Consider the following 27,249-nt stretch of genomic DNA (forward strand, 5'->3'; position numbering starts at 1 on the left):
AAGCAGTAATAGCAAATTTCTTAAATATTATTTCATGAAGTATAATGGTGGAAGAGGGAAAGAAAGGTGGTTGTTTTTGTCTTTTAGACAAGTATTTTTGCCTTTTATCCATCAATTGGTAACTTCTCAGTTAATTAGAGCTACTACCTCTAAATTCTTTTGTGGGAAATTTTTTGGCTCTTAGAGGATGCAAACTTGAGAATGCAATGCTCTATTGAAAGAAACTTTCCACTGAGGATCAAGCTGTAACCCTGAACAGTACTTTGCATTTAAAGAGCATCCTTTTAACGAGAAGGTCAAAGCAGATCAGAGATGTCCGTCCATATAACATTCTAACCAAGACAGAAGCACTGGGAACCTAATTCTGAGTGCATATTAGAAAAAATAATGGTTGAGTTAGTCCTCCAACAGTATTAAAGGTTCTCAGCAGTTCACATTGGTTTAACCCTTTGGGGTAATTTCTAGGAACATTCTGACCCCTTTGTCTCCTTTGTACAGATGTAGTACAGGATCTGGGCATTGCTGACAGTGACTAACGAATAATTTTCACTTGGCTTACAGACCACAGAGCCAAGCAAAAGATTCAGGTCATCTAGAAATAAGTTACTGGTTTAGTGGAGCCCAGGCTCTTATAATATTGATAGGTGCAAAGTTAAATAGTGTTTAACTTATTTAAGTAGAAAGCATTCAAGCTTGGCATTACTCAAATTCTTTTCTTAAGTATAATTCACTCCCCCTCCTCTTTATTATTGTAGCAGAATCAAGAAGGCAGCCTAGGTTCTTAACAGCCAGTCCTTTTCTGTCCTTTAAAAAATGTTTTTCCCTTAATTCTGAACCTCTTGGTTTCATTGTTAGCACATTTAATATGATGTTTGCAGCCAGCCTAATCATAGACTCCATGGGACTATAATTGCCCTCTGGATCACCCCCATGTTATAGTAGGAGAGCTACTGGTTTCCAAGAAAAATATCCTGTCTTCTGTATAAGTTTTCAATCTGCCTTGGTTTTAAGCCACTGAATGAAGCTTATAACCCAAATCGTACAAGTGTTTGGGGAAGTAGAAGGCCAACCTATAAACGTCTGAAAGCTGGATTTTCTTTGTTTTTTTGTTTTTTTTGGTTAAGCTTTGGCATTTGGTAACAATGCAGTTTGCATACATTCAAACTAAATGAAATATCCTGCTAGGTAGAACAAATGCCTGGCGGAAGAGCAAAAGAAGAGTTTGTCTGTCGCATACAAGAAATAATAGGAGGGAAAGGTCTCAGAAATTTAGTTTCCAAGCTTGGTTTTCTTTCAAGTTGAAAAACTAACTACTGTACTAAAATCTAAGGGCCTAAGCCCTCTCAGACAACTGGAAAATTATGAAATTTGCTTTTTTTTCACGTCAGGAGTAGCACACTTTCATAAAGAGTATCCCTAGAGTAATTAGAAGGGTAACAATGCCTGATTCTCTGTATGATTCATGTTTCTTGTTGAGAATGGAAAGCAGCTGAATAACCATGGGGTTGACAATATAATCAATTCGGTCATTGATTCCAAAAGGTTCTCCTGAAATGACTTTTACCCAGTCTTATGTGTATTCTTAGTACTGTTTCTCTGACTGACCCCGAAATATTTTAAAGAAAGTTAATCCCATGGGAGAAAGCTCTAAAAAGGTACCAAAAAGGAATGTCCAAATCAAATGAAGTATACTAGTGTGTTTCTAGTGTCAGTAAGCAATGATGCTTAGCTTATACCTAAATTACACCACATTGAAGATTTAGTGCACATTTGTTTCTTTAGAGACCCAAATGATCTGTTTCTTAGCCCAGTTCTAATATAGTACTGGATTCTTCTGCAGTGAGCATTTTACCTTCAGGAAAAGTAGTAGCATAAACTTCTTCCAGTGAGGAAATACCCCACTCCTTCCCCCTTCTCCTCCAAATGAGCTATATGGCAGTGAGATTGTGGATAAGATCACTTGGAAGAAAAATCCAATTTACCTTATTTTAGGAGACATTATTATAGCGTAGCATTATTTATACTCTTTACTTGAATGCACGCACATATTTGTCCTTTCATTTGTGTTTTGTAATACTGGTGGTTATCACGTTGGAGGGTAGAACTGGCCTGCTGGTACTCAATCCTTTATGCTTTTTCTTTCCCCCTGAAGGATGGGACCTAGCTGAATCTTTCCCAGGCCTTTTTTGTCTCCTTCCCTGCAGGGTGGTTTAGGGTGTGATCTTTTCACCCTGGCCTCTCCTCTTTAACCCCTTTATCTATGGAGATTTAATCATCAATGCCCTTTTACAACAATTAGCTTCCTTTTTTAGTCTGGGGCAATGTATAATGGCCTATAGGACCTTTCCTCTTTTTTTTTTTTTGGAGTTTCTATCAAATGAAAAGTTATTAATACAATCATTTGGAGCACTCTGGAAAATTCTTAACTTTAAATTTTTGGCTTTCACCCTAAATAAAATTTTTTTGTATCTCTTAACTCTTGGCCTCTTTAATATTTGAGGGAAAACTCAGATTTTAGGAAATATTGAGGTAAAAGAAGCAGGAAGAATATATTATAATGTCTAAGACAGAAATGAGGAGAGGGGTAAGTTGCCATGGGTCAACCACTCACGATGCTTTCCTTATAGTTTCTTTAGGTAGAGGCTTTAAGTTTTTTTCACCAATTATACCTGGACCACCTATTATTTCTGGCTCAGCTTGTTAATTCTCAGTTGGCTTGGGGTTGCTATCTTCTCTCTGCAGCTACTTTTGCTAAGCTCTTACAGGTTCTTACTCTCTTCAGTTTGCTTCTCCCAGACTGTATGCAATACTCTGAGAACTCCTTTGTGACTCAAATCTATTTTCTGGCTCAAAGACAGTGATAGTCCCAATTTACTCTAAGGGCTGAGAAGGGAGTACTGGTCACTTTGAACCACAAATCATAGAACGTCAGCAACCTCAAACTTAGTACATTCCTCCCCAGGTTTTGGAATTTTGTGGTCCCCTGCAAAATCGACTTCATTACATATGACATCTGGCTATGCAGTATAGCATTAAATTATATCAGCACTTAAACAGAACAAGGTTGGTTGGTTAACCTGGAATCCTTGGTAAATCACTGTGCCATTCACAGTAAATGTACATGGATATATATAATAGACCTAGTGCGATGCAGAGCATCACTTGACATGCTGCTTTGGTGATTTACAGGGCTAAATTTCATGCAAGTTATATTCAGTCAGGGATCAGCTTTAAGAGGTATACAGCTAACAAATGTTAATAGAAAACAGTGAGAAAAAGAAAAAAATGCTCTTAAGACTTTGCCATCACATTTCACTTAATATATCATGTTAAACTTATCTAATAATCTTGGGCATACTTTCAAATAAATAAAATTAAAATATACCAGGACTTGAAGGTTAGCATGAAGTATATCTCTGTAAAATGATATTTTCCATTTGTTTCCTAAGTGAAGCTGTCTTTTCAGTGAGTAACACTGAAAGGAATTATCCTACTAGATTACAAGACTGGATCAACATGTTCTTACGAAAAGAATCTCCTTGTGTAAAAAAAAAAGTTTATTATTCTAGAGCTTTTCTGTTTTTGAGACCCCCTCACAATAGTGGTAATGCCTGCTTGTCACTCTTTTGAGAAGGTTTTTAACCTTCATTCTAATTTTGAAAGATTTCCTGTGAATTCTGTGTAGGCTTTTCTTTAGCAAGCATTGCTTCCCTTTATATATTTAAACACTTGCTTTGAGAAAACTGCCATTACTTAAGGAAGTAAATATGAATGCTTATCCGAAATGTAGGTGGTTGTAGTCCTAGAAGTTTTTTTTAAAAAACCCTCTTTAATATTTACTAATACTATAACTGCTTATTTATAATTTGCCTGAAAGAGTAGTCCTGCAAGCAAGCTACTTACGCAAACATTTCATTTACCACCACCCATAGTATGCATTGCCTTATCTAGCAGTGTTCAAAATTAAAAGATTTTTATTTTCCTATGTATTGTGTCGTGCAAAATACTGAACAGCTTAACTTAACAGTTGAATAGACGGTAGGCTAACATCTTTTCCCCTTTTTTTTTTTGGTGGTTTACAGTTTTCATATAATAATAGAGCCCCTACCTATACATGTCTTAGAAAAATTGACAGAGTACTCTCAAACGTAGAAAAAGTATATTTACTTTTGCACACTCATTAAAAGACAAATATAGGAAGGTGGAGAGGAGGCAGAAAGGTTGCTGAAACACTGGAACATCAGGCTATTGATGTGAGCGTGTTTTGTGATCGGCTTTGAGTATTGCCTTTTGAATAGAGAAACCAACAGTATTTGTGTATTTAGGAGCAGAATCAGAAAACACCCCATGATGAATCAGTCATGCAATAATCCATGCTTATTTGTTGTATAACAGGTTTAAGGATTTAATGGTGTAGATCAAACCCAGGTCTTTAATTCTGAGCAGAGCAGTTAGAGTGTGGGTCTTCAACAGGAAATATGCTGATCAAGCATTGCTAGCCTGAGAAACATGCAACTATTTATACTAGCCTAAAATTATCATCCATGCTGTGTTGTTATTTGGGCAGCTTTAGTTTGGATAGGTTTTAAGTAGAAGCTACAGTTGCTAGGAAGATTTGATGGTGGGCTAATCCATGTAAAAAGAATACATTTGTTATGTGAGATTTAGTAGCAGAAATCTTACACTTGAATTCTGAAGTTGTGCATGACCACTGGTTCTTTATCAGTTTTTTTTTTTAAGGATTAAAAATGGGGAACAAATTCTGACATGTAGTTATGCTAGATTCCAGACGTGCTTCATTCTTCATCTCTAGTATTCTTAATCAGATACCAGATTCTGCTGTCTAACAAGGTCAAAGAATAGGTAAGACTGCCTGCAACCTCAGGGTTCAGAAAGGCAGGGAAAGGTTTTGCTTGAGCAGCTTAAGCCGCCAAAGAAATCTGGTTGGTAGTGGGGGCTAAAGTGAGCTTCTATTGTTTCACTTTAGCAAGGTTCCTGAGATGAATAAGAGGGCAGCAATACTGTCTTTATCTGAAGTGACAAAGCTTGCTTTGCAAGGAAATAGGGAGTTTAATGACATTTGACCGTTGCTGCCTGGCATCATGGTACCTGTCTGCCTCTTTGTTGTTGTTGTTGAATAAGAGAGCAAATGGCAATGAAGTGAAGTGTGCGTTATTTTATTATATTTTTGAATGGAGGCTTAGGGAACAGATTTCTTGGTTAATGACCTCCATCTCCGTGAATTTAAAGGATTGATTCAGTAGCAATTTGATGAAAGACAGCTACAAGAGTTGTGCTTTCTTCAATCCTCATTTATTAATTCACCAAACAGAACAAGTTTTCTTTAATTTGGACTAAGTTGGCATGGAAGCTTTTTTATTACATGTGGGTAGTTATGCACATTTGAATATCTGTGACATGTTCTTGCTTGCATACCTATCTTGTTATGTAAATTTTACAGTGGTGCATGCCTAGATAATTTGACCTTTTGACCTTTCATCAAATATGAATTTTATATTGTTTTGATAAATGACATTTAGACAATTTTCCTTCATTAGGTTGGTATTGAAGTTTGGAGCTCAATAGTACCTAAAGCTCAAAATCTGAATGGGTCTTAGTTCCCCCCCCCCCGCCCCGCCTTTTTTTCTTGCTATGCAAGCAGGGATGGCATGGAATTATTAGAATTGTTCCGAGTAGACATTTAATTCCATGGTCTTTATTGTAAACAGTCCTTTTCTACACCACCTGTGCTGGTTACAGTCTTTCAGGATCTTTATCTGTCTCCTAGCAATGCATTGCACATCTGGTCACAACATTTGCACTGAACAAATCAAAGAGGAAAAAAAAATCTAGGGAGGTGGGGTAAAATTGAATTTAAAAAAGGAGGGAGGGTGAACATTGCTAGAGTTTAATGACTACATCTTAAATTACATATGTATGTCCATTCATACATAAAATATAGATATAGCTATATATAGCTAAATTATATACACACACATATATCCAAATTGTTACTAGTTTAATTCCAAATATGTACTAGCTGTAACCAAAGAAGAGATACTAAATATGACTGCCAAGTAAGTGTCAGAGTTATAAGGTTCTTGAAAACGTTTGTAAACAACTGGTTTGACTCCTATTTGTCTCCCTGTTTGACATAGTACGGTGATGTTCTGCATTAATAGTGCAACACTTTATTCCCAAATAAGCCAGACTGGGCTGACAGTTGAAAGGTTCGATTTCAAGTTCGATATCACCTCCCTAGGGATTACTGGGTCTAAGAGCTTTGAAATTCAAAATTTGCCTGTTTAAATTTCAGATTTATTTTTACATGAAACACTTGCTTTGTAAGATATCCTTTTTTATTCAGAAAAATTTCCCTCCATTTCCCTTATGGAAGATCATATGATGATCTAATGTTTATGCTTTTCTTAAATGGATGGTAGGTGACATATTTACTGATTGGTGGAATAATAGAATAATGATGTTGTAGGGAATTGGAATTTGTATGTGTGTGTGTTGGGTGGGGGGTTCAATTTAGGAAAAGGAAGATGATCTGATCCCTTGAAAGCCTAGAACTTTCAATGATGTATCAAATCACAGTCATTAGGCTTGTCTCTCTGCCCACACTCTCCCCCAAACACAATGCAGGATAAAGCCCATGGAGATATTACATAATGTACTTGTCAAGAATTGTTCTTTGTAAACATTCACAGATCTATCACTCTTTCTCCTTTAGCTGCTGAGCCATCTAGCATCTTTCAGAGGTACTGTATATTTAATATGTATGTACACACATGTGTTAGTGATAAACTAGGTCATGTTACAGTATATATTGACAGAAATAGACTTGTACAAGCTCACATTGTACACATTGTATGCAGTGTATGCTATGCAACAATTTTTGGAGGATGTATTCATTTAGAATTTTGGTCTTCATTAAATATTGATTAAAATTTTAGATATGGCAAGCAAAAAAATCTTAAATGACAGCTCACATGATATGCCTTAGAGCAACCCTACCAAAATACACTAAACCCCAGGATATTTTTACAGAAGCTGTGTGTGTGTGTGTGTGTGTGTGTGTGTGTGTGTGTGTGTGTGTGTATGTGTGTGTTTAAATAATATTCAAGAAAACTGATTGCTGCCTCTCTTATATACTTTTTCCTTGTATGCTTTTCCTCAAATAAGGGTTTTTGGTTGACTTTCTGTGCTAAACAGCATTACCTAGGAAGGTAATGTTTAACAGAATGCTTTCTGGCTTGCTGCACATAATTGTCTCTCTTTGTATTCTAGGGCACAGTTCTTTTATTTGATGGTGGGAATTTTAGGCTCTTTCACAAAATGGAACTTGGAAAGGAGATAATAATGTTAGAATGCGAATTAACTGCAATCCATTTTTTTGTGGTGATAGGAGAAATGTTGATTTGGGGTAAAGGAATGGAGAAAGAAGGATGTGGCCCAAAGCTTGTCCCTTTATTATTTTGTGCATATAGAAAAAATAGACTATACTTTCATGAACAGGTTTAAAATAATAGGACCATAACCAGTCTTGCCTGCCAACACCTTGAAATTTAAAAAATGGTGTGCTCAGGAAAAGGGGATAATAGGAGGATGTCCTAAGTTTTTATCTTTTCACCATTTTAGATATGCTGGTTCTTTTTCTGCTAACTGATCTCTGAAATAATAAGGAGAATACATTTTGGGGTTTGTTTAATTTTTGTGAGTGGATTCTTGAATTTGTCAATACTCCAACTTAATAAGGCTTTATAAACACTTAGAAGCCAGATTAGAATTTCATTTTATTGTAGTTTCATAATAACATTTCTAAGTTGCCCTGAAAATGGATATTTCAGTTGATTTTTTTTCCCTCCTTTACCTTGAAGGTTATTTAAGTGATTTTCCACTTTGATGCACTACTTCTGAAAAAGTTATATGATTCTATACTAATATTTTTGTACATGGTGTGAAAATAACCAAGGTAAATCTCTTTTTTTTGATTGCCCATATGCATATTAAGAGATGTGTAAACTATCTTTGTAAAAAGTGAATCAACCCCTCGATGCCTGTATGACTTTATCTAAGCTGCCAAGTTTGTACCAGATGCAATTTAAAATGGCTAAGTTCTAAGCCTCTGGAAATGGGCTTCTTAATGGAAATAGTGACAAGATCATTAACTATAGTAGCCCTGCTGGGTGCTTGCTGCAGGAATACTAGACATGTACATCCAAACGTGTTATGGGAACGGGTCGTAGCAGTGAGGTTGATTTGAATAAGAAGTTTAGCTGGTATAAAGTGCTGGAAGAACAAGAGGTTCTTTTAATCTATCTTTTCTTAGCTTCATGAAGGCTAATTAATTAGAGAAGAATGGTTTGGCGAAAGTACTATTTGATCTGTATTTTGGGAAGTGTAATAAACTGGTGGTCATGAATTTGGGAACACAAAGGAGAAACAAGTTTCTTCTGTTACCCTTTGATTTCGAGAGGATTTTTCCTAATTCTTAATGGGAATCTCTTTGTCATATTATTATATTAGTCATGTTAGTATATACACACATACAAACTCTGTACTAGGATAACAGTTTTTGGCTTCCTGACACACATTATTAGAGACCCTAGAAATAAAAAAAAAAACCCAAAGCAAAACAAAACACCCCATCTCTACATCTGCACCAGTTGATTTCTTGGCCTTTCTAGGCCTAATCAATAATCACATTGTGTATTCATCTGAGTTGGGTTTTTTTTTTTTCGTTCTCCTTTGAGGTCAGATTTTACTGTTGGTCTTTATATATCAGAAAAAAGGACATAGCCTTATGCACTAATAATTTTGGCTTCACTATTTCCTTTTGGTAATTGATGAGCATCCATACTAGTAACTTTTAATGAGCTCTGTTCTACTTGTATGTTTTATCCTCATCAATACACCTCCACCATTCATGTAACTGCTCTTTGGACAATACGATTAAAATGATGAATAATTCGTGTTTGGCAAAATAACTGAGATGGCAGAAATAACTAGATGTGTGGCTGTTGTGAAAGATGCTTACAGTGATCATTTCTGAATAGACTTTTAAAATGATAGGAGATAAGCAGTTTGATGATTTTCGCCTAGAGGATCATCACACAATTGCAATTCCCTAACCTTCTTATGGTCAACCTGTTAGTCACATTCGGGCAGTGTCATCTTAGTAAAAGCCTTTGTTTTATTTGTATTGACAAATATTTTAAAGAGAGCGTTAAAAAAAAAAAAGAACACGATGACTGTGTCATGTTTTGTCCTGATTCATTGCATTTTATTTTCTGAATGAGACCAGGCTCACATTTAAAACAAAAATTTCAGTTTAATAGTGTAATATATTCTTTTTTTTGGAACTGCTTTGAAATAAAGATTATTGGTAATTGTGTAAGCTTAACATATTTGCTACTAATCAAATCATGGGATGGCAATATTTGGTAATTTTTTTTGATGGTAGTGGTATTCAACGAAGCTTTTTGTGAGTGTTGCTGACTCTGGTTCCCCTTTTTTTTCATTTCTTCATATTAGAGTGGAAATTTAGTTTGTTCATAATGTATTATTGATTGGTCTGAGAACAGCAGCAGCCCCAAGGCCTTGTCATCAATGGTACTTACTCTCCCAATAGTGAATGCATCACTTCATGTAGCTCTTTGGGATCCAAGTCTGTGGGATATAAGCCTGTAATTGTTAATCTTGTACAGAACGGTTTTTAGGGGAGAGGAACTCTTCATTGTTGTTATGGAATTTTTTTTCTCCTTTGTTAAAGAATAGTCTCTTTGTCATAGCAGTAAGATAAGCTCGTTCAGGATGTTAATGATGTATTTTCATTCATTGCTCATAATACTACAGTGTAACAACTAAAGTACATTTCATTGTCTCCAAGAGGACAAACGTGGCCAGTAGACTGAAACACAAAATCGGGCTCTCACCCACTCAGTACATGTGTTTCTCAACATACCCTATAGCAGCAGAGCACAAGAATAACCTTTTCATAGAACTGTCTCTTTAGAAACCCCTAAGAAAACAGTGGGAGGGACGTTGGTGCTGTTGACTGCTTTTGAAACGTGTTACCTCTTTGCAGCATGTCCCTGTCAAACATTTAAAATATTTTGTTTTTGTTTTTAAGGGTTTTTTTTTAATAGAGTACATTTTCCTTCCCTCTCTATATTCCTACCAAATTCCACTCTGTCCTGCCACATACCCATGTAATCAATCAATCGAGAATTTGAGGCTGCTGTACAGCTTATCTTTGCTTTCTGAACTCTTGTGAGTTTAATATCTATCTCTCTGAGGGCCTGCTGTAGAGAGAGAAGTGAAGTCACTTTCTGACATGCTGGTAATCTAGAAATCCAAAGCAAGTTTTTAGCAGAAGGATGTTTATATTATTAATGAAAACAAGAGTTGAAAGAGAACAGTTATTGTAATAGAAATGAAAACACAAATCAAAAACTTCATTGGAAAAAGATTGTTACTGCTACCTTCAGACTTTGAAAGGCCTAAAAAACACTGAAGTAAGTTTAGTGTTAGAAATGCTGTGTTTATTTTTCTTAGTAGCCCCTTTTGATCCTTTGTCCAGCCCATGATGCCACTTTGGGCAGCTTTAAACAAACCTCAAGAGTTGTATAGTGATGTATATGTGATTATGACTCTAAATAATTGAGCATGTTAGAAAGTTAGCCTTCAATGAAAACTGGTTCAGTGTCTGAATGGGGTTTTGATTGCATTAATAACTTAGCTGGTTCTGTGAATATAAATAAAATCATTTAGCTTTCATATAATCCTAATTTACTCTGCAGTGTTGGAATTTGCTACAAATTTAGGAATATTCTTCCTATTAAAAGATCTTCTCTCACTTTCTCCTTATGAAAGTACACGATATTTTGCTGATTAGCAATCTGTTATCTACTGAAAAGAGAAAATTTTTTTAAAAAGTAGTTTTTAAGGATACAACAGTGAGGCTTTAAAAAAGGATGTTGTCAGAAAATAAATTCAACTTCAATCTTGTTTGGCTAATAATAGTTCACATTTGTAAAGGGATAGGGATTTCCTTGGAAAAGAGAAGTCCTGGATAAAGAAAAAAGTTGTCTTGTCTAGCTCCGCCTCTTCATTTCTTTTATTTTTTAAAAATTTATTTATTATATTATTATCCGTCTACTCATTTAATAAACTAATCCTAGTTCAGGCTCTGATATATTACAGTACCTTCATAATTGGCTTCCCTGCATTCAACCTTTCCCTTTTCAAATCCACATTTTCAGAGATGCCAGATTAATGATCCTAATGTGTAATTCTAACCATGTCACTCCCTTGCTCTAGAAGCTTCAGCTGCACCTTGTTGTCTCTGGAATAAAATGAAAATTTCTCAGTTTGGTATTTAAACCACTTAACAGTCTGGCTCCAACCTATTATTTTAGACTGATTTCATATAGTTTCTGTTGTATATGGGGACATATATGCCAAATTTCAGACAAATTCTCCTTGTACTCAAAATTTCCCCTTATTTTGTCTTGCTTTTATAAAAACCAGGCTACCCTAGGTGCCTAGAATCCTCTGACCTACCCAATTCCACTTCTTGGGATCCCTAGATCCTTCAACGTTCATATCAAATGAAATTTCTTATATCAGTTCTTTCCTCATTCCTCCTGCAATTAGTAGGCTCCCCCTGCTCTCCCTCCCCCAAATTTCTTTCTAGTTTACTTGCATTTATGTAACTGTGTCCATGTTTCCTCCCTCCTCAGTTATCCCCCAGGGAAGATAAGCTCTCTGAAGGCAAGGACAGGTTTGATTTTTGTCTTTGTATACCCTGTGCCAAGCACAATACTAATTCTATAATAAATTATTATTATTAAAATGAATTGATTTGAATCGTTCACTAGAAAGAATGGAGTAGGTAGCCCAGCTACTCAGGTTCTTTAAGTCCCTTCCAGTGTGATTCTCATTCAACTTTTCCCCTAATATACCTGTAGATTACCTCCCTTATATTTTAAAGACTTTCTTCAGGTTCTTTTATTATCACAAGAGTACTTACCAATGTGCTGCCACTAGGCTGTGTGTGTGTGTATGTGTGTGTGTGTATATATATATATGTGTGTGTGTATATATATATATATATATGTATACACACATACATATATATATATACACATATGTATTTTTTTGTTTTTCTTTTTATAAGACTAGGCTACTTTATTTCCCTGTTATAAATGATCTCAATAATAAATTGTTTATGTCAGTTCTTCTTAGCCACCAAACATTTATTAAACACTATTTTTTAAACCCAATGTAGCATTAGAATGAAATAGGAAAGACCATGCTGGGCTATACATTAACTTACTCTAGCTTACATCACCATGGCACCTGAAATGTGCCTGAGTTGCTACACATTCCACATCTCTTGGAGTTAGTTCACATTCCTATTTTGAATAGTAAACACTCCTTTGACTGCACATTACATTATCCTTCTTGTAATGAAATGTTTTGAGTCTGACATAACTTAATGTTTTTCCCTTTTAGCATGAGGGGCTAAGGTTGTTCTGAAGTTGGGTGATTTGTTATTGTTGTGTACTCATTTCTGTTGTCTGACCCTTCGTGATCCTGTCTGAGGTTTTCTCGGCAAAGATACTGGAGTGGTTTGCCATTTCCTTCTCCAGCTCATTTTACAGAAGAGGAAACTGAGCAAAACTGGGTCCAGTGACTTGCCCAGGGTCACACAGCTATTGAGTGTCTGAGGCCAGATTTGAATTCAGGTCTTCCCGACTGCCGGTCTTATGCTGTATCCCCTGTGCCACCTAGTTGCTCTGGGTCCTTTAAGAAATTAAATTAATTCCCTTAGACCTCTAGAGTGCCCTTTAGGGATTGTACTAGGTTCTGAAGTTAATGCTTATCCCAAGATCCTTACTTAAATCCAGGTAGTTATTTATTAGCTCAGTGGTTCTAACTATGAATTATAGCTGTCCAAATAAAATAAATATAAGTACAGATCTTTTAAAAATCACTTAATTTTCCTCCATGAAGGACAAGGGGGCGGGGAATGTGTATTAGCTAATAAGGAAAAAAAAATTCACAAAATCTACTAAAACTTTACACGCTTGTGTCTCTGGATCTGGGAATTTATTGTATTCCATTTTTCATTTCATCATGTTTCATTTTCAGTTTGCTGAATGTGGCCTTTCTTTTACTTTTCCCACAATTAGAAAAAATGTGTTTTCTAAAAATAACTCTGAATTGTTCATTAGATCTCAAGGGAAATTCAAAAAAAATAAAAAAAGCATTTGAAATCTATTTTCATACAGTAATCAGCAAGCCATTTTCATGTCTAAACAATTAAACTACAGTTTAGTCTGGCAAGTTCTCAATTTCAGCTTTGGAAAAAGTTATAATAATAACAAAACTGTGATTTATTATGACAGAATGTGTTCTAATTGGTTTATGCTTTGTTTTGTGCATATATGTTGACATACTGTCATTGTGTATTCTAAGACACATAAATACTACCTTTTTACCTCCCTTTCCCCTTGAGTTGCTTTAACTATTTTCTTTAACTCTAGTTTGGAAAGAAAACTTGTCTTTATGAGTTTTGTAAGATTAATGGACCTGTAAGTTCACTACCTTCAAGGAAGTTATAACTACATGCATTCCTTAAACCTCTTTTATGTCTGATAAGGGGAAGTGGGAGGTTTTCCGAAGTCTTGCAGTTCATTTAAATAGAATTGAGTTTTGTGGTATTTTTTTTATTGTTTTTAGATGTAAACCATTGACCCCTAGGGATGAAGCTAAATTCTGCCCACCTTACCCCTATTTTGAGGCAGGGTAATGTGGATCACTAGGAAAGCTTATTACATTTCAGATAAAGGCTTTCAGTTGGGCTTAAATACTAGGAGAACATTCTCAAATTTGAGGTTTTGGTAACAACACACCACTTTTTATCTTTATAAAGAAAAAGTTCATCCCTGTCTTAAATGCTGTTTCCCATTAAACAAGAATGATTGCAAAGATATGATGATCCATCCACTTAGGTCAGCTAGAGGACATTAATTTTTTTAAGGCATTTTTGAAAAGCATGTAAGAAACCTTGGGCCATTTTAAAGGTGGCCATTGGGAAGGTATAACTGTTTTTTTTCCCACAGGAAGATTCTTTTATGTTTTATGTTTCCTCAGAATATGCCCATTCTCTTTGTCTGTCGATGTTATTACTCTCTCCTGTTTATACATTTACATATTTTTCTATACTAAATGTTAATCTTCAAAAAACATTTTTCCTAAATGAATGATTTTATAAATGGTGATGAGGGAGGGGGCAATCAGTGAGCTTTGTCAGAGAGGTGAGGGTGGTCAGTAATCTAAGAGAAAAATATTAAAAAATAGAATAAATAAGCATGCTTAAGCTTCCCCCTGAGGAACTGGGTTGGCCTTTGAAATGCAGTCAGGTTAGTTTGGGGGTATCATTTTTAAACTTGCAGAGTATAGTATGAAATGAAAATTGTATTTACTAATTTGGAGGGCTTCTGAAAAGAAAAATGCCTAATTTTTTTTAGAGGTTTTTGGAGGGTCTGAAACTCATATACTACATGGGAGCAATAGAGGTCTCTTCAGAGTAGTGTCTCAGAGCTGTGGGCCAAAAGCTGATTTTTAAAAACTTGGTAAAGAACCTAAATGACGTTGTGAGTCATGATACCAAATAGAAACATTTTATAATGTTCTTGGCAGAGAAAGGAACGCTAGAATTATTGTAGATTTTTACTCTGTAGATAAGTTTTAGATAATTTTGATCTGAGACCAATCCAAATTAACTGCTGTGGGCCTCAGTTTCCTCATGTTCAATGAAGGAGACGAACTAGATAATCCCCAAGGTTATTTCCCAACACCCATATCAATGACGCTATAAAATCTGTGTAATAACAAATTTGTGTTTTAATATGATTCTATTTATTGTAATTAATAATGACTTTACCTTGTGTTTTAAAGTTTTCAAAGTGTTTTCACATTCATTATAAGATCATATTTATGCACCTCTTCATTATAAAATAGCGACCTTTCTCTCCATTAGCTCACTTGAGCATCAGGACAGCAGTGTGAAGTGGATAGTACAAATGGTACAAGTACTCACAGATTGAGAGCTGAAAGGAATCTGCTGTCTTATTGGTTGTATAGGTTCAGGCCCCACCACTCCCACCCCATTTTGCAGATGGGAAACCTGTAGCCCACAGAGGTTTAAGTGGCTTGTCCAAAAGACTTAGAGTGATCAAATGACTTTCCCAGGGTCACACAGTTAGTTGTGGATAGGGCTGGGGTTTGAACTAATGTCCTTTGACTCCAAGCTTAGCCTCTTTCCCTTATGTAAGTGACTTGTATTTAAGCTCCATAATATTGCTCTGAGACAGGCCTGATTTTGATAGATGGGGAAAATGAGGTACATGAAACAGCTAGAACACAAGTAAAAGATGCCTTGACATTTTTACTCTATTATTTAATCTCAAACGATTTTCATTATATGGTATCTTTACATGCTAAGGGCAGGTAGGTGGCATAGGGGATAGAGTATTGGAGTTGGAATCAGGAAGTACTGAGTTAAAATCTGGCCTCTGATACTAGCTGTGTGCATAAGAAACTTAACTTTTCCATGTGCCTCAGTTTCCTTATTTGTTAAATGAGGATCATAATAGCACCTATCTCCCAGGGTTGTTGTGAGAGTCAAATGAGACAAAATCTCTGCAAACCTTACAGTTCTATATAAGTGCTAACTATTATTAGCTATTATCATGATATGCAGGAGAAACAGGGAGAAGCTTCTCTGGCTGTAATGAGTGGGGAGGGATAAGCAAAGGGATTTAAAAAATTAGTTTTGACACAGATCTTCAGCATATATGCATCAGATTGGGTCAGAAAGAAGTTTTTAATGAATGTATCTTTTGGAGTCTCCTCCTTATTCTTGAATTGTCTTAATTGATGTGATTTTTTTTTAGCACTGGGGTTAAGAAAAGAAAAAAAGAATAGCCAGAGAAGCCTTATTTCAGATAATTTATTTTCAACCTTTTCACTTGAAAAATCCATTTTGAGTTTAAGGTGAAGATTTGTATTGGTTCTTATTTATCACCAACTGGTTGAGTGAATTTTCTCCCTCGGCTTTGCCTTCTTGTCTTATTAATAGGTTACTTTATTGTCTTGGTTACATGGACAAAAACTACATGCTGAATGGAATAAGGCCATGTGTCTAGTAGTTCTGTCCTTTCAAATTAGTTCTGAGACACTAATTTTGGGGGTCAGGGAGCTGGTTGCTTGTTCCCTTTGTATATTTGATGCACATGTGGTTCCTCAACCATTTGAGATTATGTGATTCTCCTTTAACAATGTGAGATTATCAGATTAGGTCCCTAATTTAGATACTAAAAATGTTTCATTTAAAAAGTTAAGTGTATTTAATTCAAGATATGTCCCATGGATAAAAAAAATTTTTTTGTAGCTCATGTAGTCCTCGAGAAAGAGTTGCACCTAAAAATGATACTTTTATGGGTAAAATGATTGTAAAATAATAAATTGCAATTAAAACAAATTGTTAGAAAAGTTACTTTTTGTACAAATAAATATAATTTAAAATGCTGTCTTTAGGAAAAGTTCAGCTCTATGTTTATGATGATAATAGTGTTCATATATCACATTTAACAAATATTAGGCGATGGAGTAAATAATTCTCTTTTATCATTTTCTTGATTTTTATGTCAGAAACTTATGGTAATATGTACCTATAATATAGTCTTGTAATTTTTTTTGGTCTTGTGTTTATAGTAATGAGTTCATTTAATTTTACATCATATACCAAACAGTATCCTGAATGAAGCTACTTTGTCTTCACTGTGGACTGAGTTTGGTGCTTAGGCTCCTAGAGTGATGTTTCTATAGTGGAAACCTAGGGAATATTAGCTTGGGGCTTGGAAAGATTGAAAAATAAAATTCCAAACAAAAGTGTTTCCCCTTTATGTTGAGGGCCTATAGCATGTGTAGAGGGAAAGATTCAGAAGAATTGCATTGTTTTCCCTTTATGTTGAAACTATATATAGCATGTGTAGAGGGAAAGATTTAGAAGAATTGCATCTTTTGTTATCAGAGAGAGCTCACTAATCAGGTAGGAATGGTGACTGTCTTCTTGTCATCCTAGACATTAACTAAAACATTGTGAAGAAGTAGCAAGCAATGAGAGTATTGGCTGCTATTAAAAATTCTCAGTTCCGAGTAGACACTTCTGGGAAACTTCCTGCCCATCCTCCCAAAGGCTGTGGGTTACAAGTTGCCTCCATTGCTATCAACCATTCTCTTATCTCATTAGTTACAGGGGTGACATATGGTCTCCCCTCCTGATTTTGGTGGCTAAAGAGTGGTGGCAGTGGGGGAGGGAAGGCAGATGGTAAAAGCTAGTGAATATCACATAGAGTGACAGATCTTGTCACTGTATGTATTGAGTACATATGTGTATGTGTATATGTATGTATGTTATATATGCTTAACTTTTTAAAAACGTTACTAAATGTAATAGTTACAGTGTTTTTAATAGTTGAAATTATTTCAATACTTTAAAACTCAAGTTTGCATCTGCATTTCAGTATTGCTTAATAACTGACCGCTAGGACATCTTGTTAAGACATGTTGTACATTTTCTCAGGCTATTTCTGTTTTATTCAGAATATTAAACTTATTACAGGTTGTTCTCATGTTCTGAACAGGAAGTACTAAATCAAGTAAAGTAGTAATGCTGAAGGCTCAAAGTGAGTTTCAGACCATCTGCTCTGTAGAAAACTTTTACTCTTAAATAAAATTAACACTCCGATAGTTGACATTTATGTATAGCACTTTAAGGTTTGCAAAGCACCTTACAATATATCATGTCATTTGATCTATTTAAGGATATACATGGGTACAAAGACATTTCTGCTGATTATTTTCTTGGTATCAATTTAATTCAATTAAATAGGCATTTGGTAAGTGAATTATTTTTATTTTACATTTGTTAATAACATGTGTATTTTAACAATATGTTGTTAAGAGATGTAGGCTTTATACATTATCTTCCGAAGTTTTGTCCAAATGGAGAGAACCATTAGGGGCTATTCACAGCTATTCAAACTATTAGTTCTGACTCGAGAAATGTAGAATAAGCACTTGGCCAAGTGGGAACAATTTATACTGTTTTCTTGTGGTTTTTTAAAACTCATCTAAATAAGGTTATTAAAATTCAAATATTACAAGTACTTTGTTATTTTCTGTTTTGTTTATTCTGTTTATCACCTCTTCAATTGTAAATTGGTAGTCCCATCGTTTATACCCATACTTCAGATGTTTCAATAGAGATTTTTGAATGAACCACAATTTTTCCAAACATTTGCACAGAAGTTATCTGGTTATTTAGAGAAAAAGACACGTATTTTCAAATGGCTGTGTTGTATGGACGATCCATATTATTTACACTTAAGATTGGAAGAGATTTTAGAGATCACCTAGTCTAGCTAGCTGTTTACAGGTAGGAATTCTGAGGCCCAGAGTGATGAAGTGACTTAGGAAGCAGATCCAGGGGCTTGACCTTGATCTTCTTAGCTCTAAACCAGTTTTCTTTATATTTCTTTATATATATATATTCTATTATCATTAATTTCTTTATATATTGCTTTATAATCTTTGTAATATTCCTTATGCATTTCTTTATAAACCAATTGCATTATGTCATATCATATATCATTATATCATATCATATATCTGTACTATTTCACAGAGGTAGGACCAGAGTAAAGACTTTGTCCCATTCAGTTTTACTAGATGCTTTCCCAACCCTGCTTAATTTTAGTACCTTCCCTCTGTCATTTTCCTATTTATGCCACATATGGCTTGCTTTGTATATGTTTGTTTGCATGTTCACTCCTTTATTGGATTGTAAGCACCTGGAGGACAGGGACCGTCTTTTGCTTTTCTGTGTGTGTCTCCAGTGCTTGGTGCTCTGGCATAAGAGTGGGTGCCACCATAAGTGCTAATTGATGGATTAATTAATACATGTCTCTACTTGGTTAAATCATTTTCTTTAAATAAATGCTGATATTGACACATCACATAAAGGTTTGCAAAATACTTTTATATACATTATCTCTATTGATCTTCATGACAACCCTGTGAAGTCATTACTATAGCTACTATTATTTCTTTTTCCACAAGCCAGAAATCTGAGGCTTAAAAGTAGTTAAGTAACTTTGCCAGTGTTCACCCTTCCAGTAAGAGTCAGAAGCTGGATTTGAACTCAGGTTCCTCTTGATTGGTTCTGCTTTGCTGGGCTACCACATTACTTTTCTCTATAGAATAATTATACCTTATATTTGTAATGTACTAGCAAATTTATGGTGAAGTTTTATCATGTAGATTGTTCCTGTTCCCCATCTGTCTCCTCTCTCTTAATAATGGTAATTATAGGTGACATAATGCTCTGAAGTTTACACGCATCATCTCTTTTAAGTCTCAGACATCTTTGAGGTAGGCAGTGTAAGTAGTATATCCATTTTACAGATGAGGGTTTTTGAGACACACAGAGAGACTGAGTAACTTGCCCGAAGTTACAAAACTAGTAAATGTCATTTGTCGTTGTCGTTCCAGTCATGGGGTTTTCTTGGCAAAGATACTGGAGTGGTTTGTCGTTTCCTTCTCCAGCTTACTTTACAGATGAGGAAACTGCAGCAAACCGATTGACTTGCCCAGGGTCACACAGCTGAGTAAGAGTCTGAGGCCAAATTTGAACTCAGGTCTTCCTGACTCAAGGCCCAGCACTCTGCCGTGCTACCTAGCATCCCTTAGTAAATGGTAAAGGAGGATCTCAAAACAAAGTCCTCTGACTCCACATCTAGCATCTGTCTTTTTTCCCCTCCTCTCCTTTTTTGTCCTCCTTCCTCCCAGCTTTTCTGCCCACTTTTTTTCCATCTTCTTCTCATCATGGTTATATACATATTCTGACTGGTAGCCTAGATTTTTCTCACATGGGCAGTTTTTCTTAGTGCCCTAACACTTGCTTAGATGTGATACGTTTTTAATGAGGATTATTGTGTGTAATCTCTGTGAAAAACGCATTCATTTTCTTTAAGGGAAGTGAATGTTTGAAGGGGCGTGTATTTGATTTTGTTTGCATGAGTTGGCTTTTTTTTTTAAATAAGTAGAATAATACTTTTGAATTTGGGGAAATTAGAGGGCTGTCCATTGAATATGAAGCATACTTATTTACTTTTGAAACTTCATTTACATTAGTTTACATATGCTCTTCCTGTTTCAGGTGCTTATTGCCATCTTCTGTATGGTTCGCTTAGAACATGCCTGCACATAGTCACACTGGGAATATCTTTTGCCTTTGGAGAGGGAAGCTATCGCTTGAAAAAGAAGAGATAAAACAGTTGCTCTTCAAGACTGCATGATCCAAAGCACAACTCTACCTGCCGCTGTTGGACGAAAGCTTGCCCTTTTCCCCTTCACAGCTAATGGTGCAGTCGTACAGATGGATCGCAACAGAGAGGCAGAAATGGAATTGAGGAGAGCCTCCAGTCCCAGCAAAGCCAGTAAGAGCAATGAAGTGGATGGAGATAGGTCCCTGTGCCACAGCTGCTGCATCTGCGGCAAAAGCTTTCCCTTTCAGAGCTCCCTCTCACAACACATGAGAAAGCACACCGGGGAGAAGCCGTACAAATGTCCTTACTGTGACCACAGAGCTTCCCAAAAGGGCAACTTGAAGATTCACATCCGGAGCCATCGTACAGGAACTCTGAGTCAGGGACATGAATCTGAGATGGGAGAGGCACAGCTCGGAGAGATGGGAGTGTCTGAAGGCCTTGATGGGTGTACTAGTCCCACGAAGAGCACCTCAGCCTGCAACAAGATACTGAATGGGGCTACCCAGATGGAAAACAGCAAAATCTTGCTGAGAAGCAGCAAGAAAGACACGGGGCCTGATGCTCCTGCTGCTGAAGAGGACAAGGTCTCCACGTTCCAGTGCACTTTCTGCAAAACCAAGTTTGAGAGGAAGAAAGACCTTGAACAGCATGTACACCAGGTCCACAAGCCATACAAATGCAGGCTGTGCAATTATATGACTTTGAGAGCGGAGACTCTATTGAACCACATTGAGAAGGACCATATCACAGCTCAGATTCCAAATGGGGAGGCCTATGTGGAGAGTGGCAAGAATGAGCTGAGCCCTGGGGAATTTCCTTGTGAAGTCTGCGGTCAGGCGTTTAGTCAAACCTGGTTCCTTAAAGCTCACATGAAGAAGCACAGGGGCTCGTTTGACCATGGATGCCATATTTGTGGCAGGAGATTTAAAGAGCCTTGGTTTCTCAAAAATCACATGAAATCTCACGGCCCCAAAACTGGGAACAAAAACAAACCAAAAAGTGATTTGGATCCCATAGCTACTATTAATAATGTGATTCAGGAAGAAACTATTGTGACTGGCTTGTCCCTCTATGAAGTTTGCATCAAGTGTGGGAACTTGTTTACCAACCTTGAGAGCTTAAAGGTCCATAATGCTGTACACCGCAAGGTGGAAGGGAGCCGGACCCAAGACAAAACCCAAGGGTTAGTAGTGCCCGGGAGCCTAGACCCACCTGAAACGCAGCAGCTTTTCTTACAGTGCCTGAATTTGAGACCATCTGGAGAGGGAGATAAAGTTACCAGTGGGCAGTCTGGAAAAAGGGTAGCGGAACTGGATCCTGTCAACAGTTACCAGGCTTGGCAGTTGGCCACCAAAGGAAAAGTAGCAGAACCCTCAGAATACCTGAAGTATGGAGGGTGGGATGAAACCTTGGCAGATGCAGATGTCACCTATGACAAGGACAAGAGGGAGTACATCCTTGTGAGCCAGGAGAAGCGCAAGCGGGAGCAGGATTCCCACACTTCTAGCAATTCCAAGAGGAAGACTTTTTCAGGAGCTCGCTCAGAGAAGAATGGAGGCGTACAGCTAGGAGACAACTGCTTTGTCGTTCAGGGTGATACGGAGTATAGACCCTCTTCCCGCCAGAGCCGTCGGGCAACCCAGAATAATAATAAGTCAACTGAGTGCTTTGAATGTGGAAAGATTTTCCGCACATACCACCAAATGGTGCTCCATTCCAGGGTACATCGGAAAGATCGCCGGACCTGCAGTGAGAGTGGGGCCACGGCCCAGAGAGAACGATACGGCTCCACCAGTGAAGGGGACTCAGGTTCTACCAGCCAGCCCAGCAGTCCTGGATCTGCCTCAGCTCCTGAGGATTCATTGACCTCCGGGATGGGAGAGGAAGGTGCTGATGACAGCTTCGAGGAAGGAGCCCCAGAATCATTACCAGGTAAGGCCCCGTATTTATTTAATTTTCTGTTAACTCCGTTCAATATATGCATGCCCTCACAAATGTATTTTGCTCTTGTTGCATATTTCTCTGCTCCTTTTGATTAATTAGCTCTTGTATTTTTGCATAAATTACCCTTAGTGACGCTTTTCTGCTGGTATTCTCTCCTGGGCAACTGTAACTCTTAAGCTCAGGAAGCAGCTTCTTTCACACTTGAAAGATTCATGCCTTCTCCATATTCCATCCTTCCTCACTACTCCCCTTCCCCAACCCCTCAATGCATAATCGCTATCTCCCTCTGTCCTTTCAAACTTATACAGATGCATTAAATAAAAAGTAAACTCTTACGAAGCTATAATTAATCTCCTTGGATTAAACTAGTCCTCTGGGTCCAATGCTTGTTAACTGGAACAGATTACTTTCCAAGTAGTAGCTAAATATTTAAAGAAGCATTGTAAACTTCTTTGGTTTAATTTGTCTGCCTTCTTCTCCATCATTTTCTGGTTTTAGTTAATTATTCTTCAAAAGTAGAAAATAGAATTTTAGTCCTAAAACTAGACTTAGCCACTTTGTTAACTGCATAGTGTTCTCAACCAACAAAACAAGTAATGAATTTTGCCATTTTTAAAATCTGAAAATACAATTATATAGTCTGAAGTGCATTCGTATAGTCAGATGAATGTTACATAGTGAATATTATATATATGCTATTAATTCTATGTGGAAATGATGTTTGCATTGGCTATTGGTGCAGAGTACAATCTTTTAAAGAATAAGACTTTGCAGTAGATACTATTCATGTACCTTTATTCTGAAAGCGTATTTTGTAGCTAAGTAGCTACAGAAATTACTTGGGAACTCTATGCCAGTTATGGGTTCCTGTTTTCTTTATCAATAAAGAACAGGAAATATTAGTTTCTCCCAAATTAAAAAAAAAGGTGGTGATGGCATTTTATATTTGTATAGTACTTTATAGTTTACAAATTGCCTTCACATTCATCATCTAATTTGATACTCAAAACTTTTAAGCTGGGCAGGGCCAAGATCATGATTATGATCCCTATTTTTAAGTCAGGAAAACTGAGGTAAGGCAGTATGTGTGTATTTACACATATGTGTATACACATATAAAATCAGGTGCAGCATTGTGATAATCATATAAATTCTGTGTGTATATAATACATGATAATATATGATATATAGTTTATACATTTTCTGTGTCCATTTCTTACTCATGAATTCTGTGGCAAAGCAAAGTAAGCATAATGCCTTTTGACATTACAAGGTTCATTCAGGGAGGTAAATCATGGCTTCTCACCCAGTTAATTGGCACTTTGAAGCTTGACCTGTTTAATCAAGAGCTGTCAGCTGCCGCTGTGTTCCCCTTCCCATGTTTTTTGTTCAGCCTCCACCAGCATCCCATACTTAATGACTCCTTTAAAAATTTTTAAAAACAGATTTTTAATTTTTTAAATTAAAATTTTTTTTCTTACTGACTTTCAATGAAAATTCCTTCCTCACTACACTATCTTCTCCTCTCACCTCACCAGCCAATCTGATTTTAAGACTTTATCTTAAGCAGAAGAGCTATACTTTGAAAAATGTTAGGACTTCTTTCATACCTTGTAGAATATTGACCTATCATGCAGAAGATTGTTATTTTGAGAATCTTAAATGACAGTCTTTAAAGAGTTAACATATCACAGTTAACATACCACACCTGAATGAACACTTAATCCCCAGATAATATTTTGAGCAGCCAGGTTCTTGATAGACTAGCTATACTTCCTTCGAGTTAAAAGAATTGGCTTTTCTCTTCTCTTTAGCTCCTCTTCATTACCAATTGTATGAAAAAAAATGGAAAACCTAGGGCTTTGGGTTGAACAGCAGTTTTACTCATCATGATTATAACAGGCATGACCAATACCCTTAAGGAGAAACACCAGGAAACTGGGTTTCTGGTGGTACAGTGGCAGTACCTCATTCATGCTTTGAAACTGGAGAAAGCAGCAGATTAAGCCAAGCTGAATACATAGGAGGATCTTGGAAAACAAAGGGAGTTGCATTGATTGGCATGGCTATCTTAAAATTCCACAACTTCCCTATTCAAGGACTGGAATAATTAATGGGAAGAGCATAGCTTGCAAGGAATTCTTGCACAGGGCTTTAGCTGTCAAATTAGAAATTACTTGTCAGCCCTGGGAATCCTAAATCAAGAAAGCTTGAAGAAGAAAGGTCATTGTAGTCATTGTGGGAATGATCCTGGTCATGAGTGATCTTGTCTATCTTTAGGTAGAAATCACAGGTTCCTAGTTTAGAAATACACATTACTTGTTCTCAAACTGCTTGAAATATGTAAGTCTTTTGAGGAAGGAGAAAAATACTAAAGGAGATGAAGCTCAAGAGAGTGAGAAAACTGGAGTGATGAAATGTAACAAATGATCTAGGTCTTGTTAATATATTAAAATTATTGGGCACTCTTTTCTGAATTGAGTTCACATGAAGACAGATTAACTAGGTACTTCATTAGGAATTTGGTTTGCCTAAGAATATAGAATTATTATTAGCATCAATAAAATAGTAATAGCTAAAATTTGAATAGTGCTTTAGGTTTTTTGAAGTGCTTTGCATATATGATCTCATTCAATGAGGTCTGTGTTCATTGGAGTTGTCTAGTACAACAAAGAAGTGCATTCTGAGCTTTGAATGTTTTTTAGGAGTTTAATTCTTAGCTTTCATTTTTCTCCGACAACTATAGACTTTCTTGGATTCCTTCCAATAAAGTTGAACGTAAATTTTTCAGAACAGAATTGGATAAAAATGTCAGGTTAATGCTAATCTCTTTTAGCGTTGTTTTGTTTTTCCACTTTGAGAGTTCAATTTATCATTTGAGAAAAATTACCATTTGGCTATTTTATACCATTAAAAAAAATCAGAGGATTAGTATTAATCTGCCCAATGGAATTTTAAATACTCAAAATGAGAAAAAGCAAATAGTTTTCACTGTAATTTAGGATTTATATTGTTAAGTGTTTTGTTCACATAAGGGTGGTGGTTAGAGCTATTATTTACCATTTGAAGAAGTTACACATTTTAGCTTAGCCTTGATGTAGCATGACAGGCACCTTACACATATACTGTAAACTATAGAAATAAGAGGAAGTAGAGGAATATTGTGGGTCAGACTGTAACTCATGAAATAAACTGATTGTGCTCTTTATAAAACTGAAAAGCCTGCTAAAGTTGCCTTTTCCCATTTAAAGGATTCGCTATTTTGCCTACAGATTAACACATTTTTGGGGTAGGGGGAAGCAGAACTGGACTTAGTGCTCTCTATTAGAGTACTGGAAGAATATTAAACCACAGATTCATAAAGCTGCTTTGAAGCAAAGAATACTTAATATACTGATTTAAGTACTATGAAAAGAGTCAAAGAGGTTGTGTGATTTGGACAAGTCCTTAGAAGAAATTAACTTTGTAGATGAAGCTCCCAATATTTCTAGGTTTGTTTTTCAAACCCTCTTTGTGCCTTTTTTTTTTTCTTCAAAGAACATATGCTGACTTCTAAGAATGCTCCTAATGTCACCTAACACTTTAAACATTAAAGTTATCTTTTGTTAATCCTCACAGCGCTCCTCACAGTTAGTTGATGAGAGCTTTTCTTGCTAGGGAAACTCAAGTCAACAGACATTTGTTAAACACACATAAAGAAATGGAGTCCCAAAGAATCACTCAAAAAGTTATAGCAGTGATCTTGAGGAGATTGTTATTCACATCTTGTGACAACTGCCCAGAAAGCCAGGACCGTTATTATAATTTTGTTTTCTATCTTTGGATGTTTCATTGACCTTTAGGTACTGAATTTTGTATTTTCCCTTGCATAAAGTTATAGCTTGCAATATCTTAGATTAACTGAAAAAAAATAATATATTTGTTATAGAAACGTGATTCTGGAAATCACTGCCTGGTACTTGAGAAAGTTTAAAAAATTAGAGCATAATTTTTATTTTCTCTAACATTGCTGACAAGTATAGAGAACAACAGAAGGAAAAACACAAAAATAATATCTCAAGGCCATCCTCTGTGAATTTCTCTACTCCACATGCCCAGCCCCCCTTCCACTGTTCCTCCTTCTGTCCTCATCTGTGTCTGGAGAAGAGGCAGGTAGCCCTTTTCTTTGGCAGGGCCAGTCCTCCTCTTGTGTATCTTTGAGCCTGACTCCTCTGGAAGCTTCCCTTATTTGATCACCTCTTTCTTTCATCTTCAATCTCCCTATCTTTGTTTACTGAGTTCTTCCTGGACACCTACAAATATGCCTGAGGCCCTTAAAGAAAAACAAACAAACCCAAAACCAAAATCTTTTACTTTCCTACCATTTCCTGAAACTTTCTTCCTTTCACAGACTCCAAGAAAAAGTAATCTACATTCATTTCCTTAATTTCCTTAATGTCATCTAAATTCTTAACTCTTTCCTGGCTAGCTTCTCACCCTACTACTCAACCAAAACTGCGCCCTAACTTTTTAAAAAATTCAATTTATGGGATAAAACAAGCATTTCCATAGCATGGTATAATAAAATTATTGCACATGAAACTGCAAATCTATTGCTCTTTCTTTTAAATGTATAATAAAGTTATCATGTAAATTTATTTTTTTATTTTTTCTCCCCTCCATACCTTAGAGATAGCTACCATTAGACAAATAAGTATATATATGTAAAATTATTATATATACTTCTTGTTATCAATTCTTTCACAAATTTTCAAGAAGTCTGACTCCAACATACCTCTTATTAATAATCATTTAAATTCCTTAAAATGGAATTATTGTAAGCCATTTCTTGTTAAGATACATGTCTCTATGACAACTGATAAATACTATTTTCTTTAACAAATGCCTTCTA

The 27,249-nt window shown here is 36.1% G+C and overlaps 1 protein-coding gene across 2 annotated transcripts in view; it reads left to right on the top strand.

Moving 5' to 3' along the window:
• The window catches only part of ZNF516 (zinc finger protein 516), a 148,442-nt gene that overhangs the window by 38,392 nt on the left and 82,801 nt on the right, over positions 1–27,249 (top strand). For both annotated transcript variants that reach the window (XM_036763336.1, XM_036763340.1), the window contains exon 2: positions 20,303–22,346. In XM_036763336.1, the coding sequence (XP_036619231.1) occupies positions 20,438–22,346 (1,909 nt within the window). In that variant the 5' untranslated portion in view covers positions 20,303–20,437. The remainder of the gene's footprint in view (positions 1–20,302; positions 22,347–27,249) is intronic.

This window comes from Trichosurus vulpecula, chromosome 1 (assembly GCF_011100635.1).
Source record: "Trichosurus vulpecula isolate mTriVul1 chromosome 1, mTriVul1.pri, whole genome shotgun sequence".
Taxonomy (NCBI): domain Eukaryota; kingdom Metazoa; phylum Chordata; class Mammalia; order Diprotodontia; family Phalangeridae; genus Trichosurus; species Trichosurus vulpecula.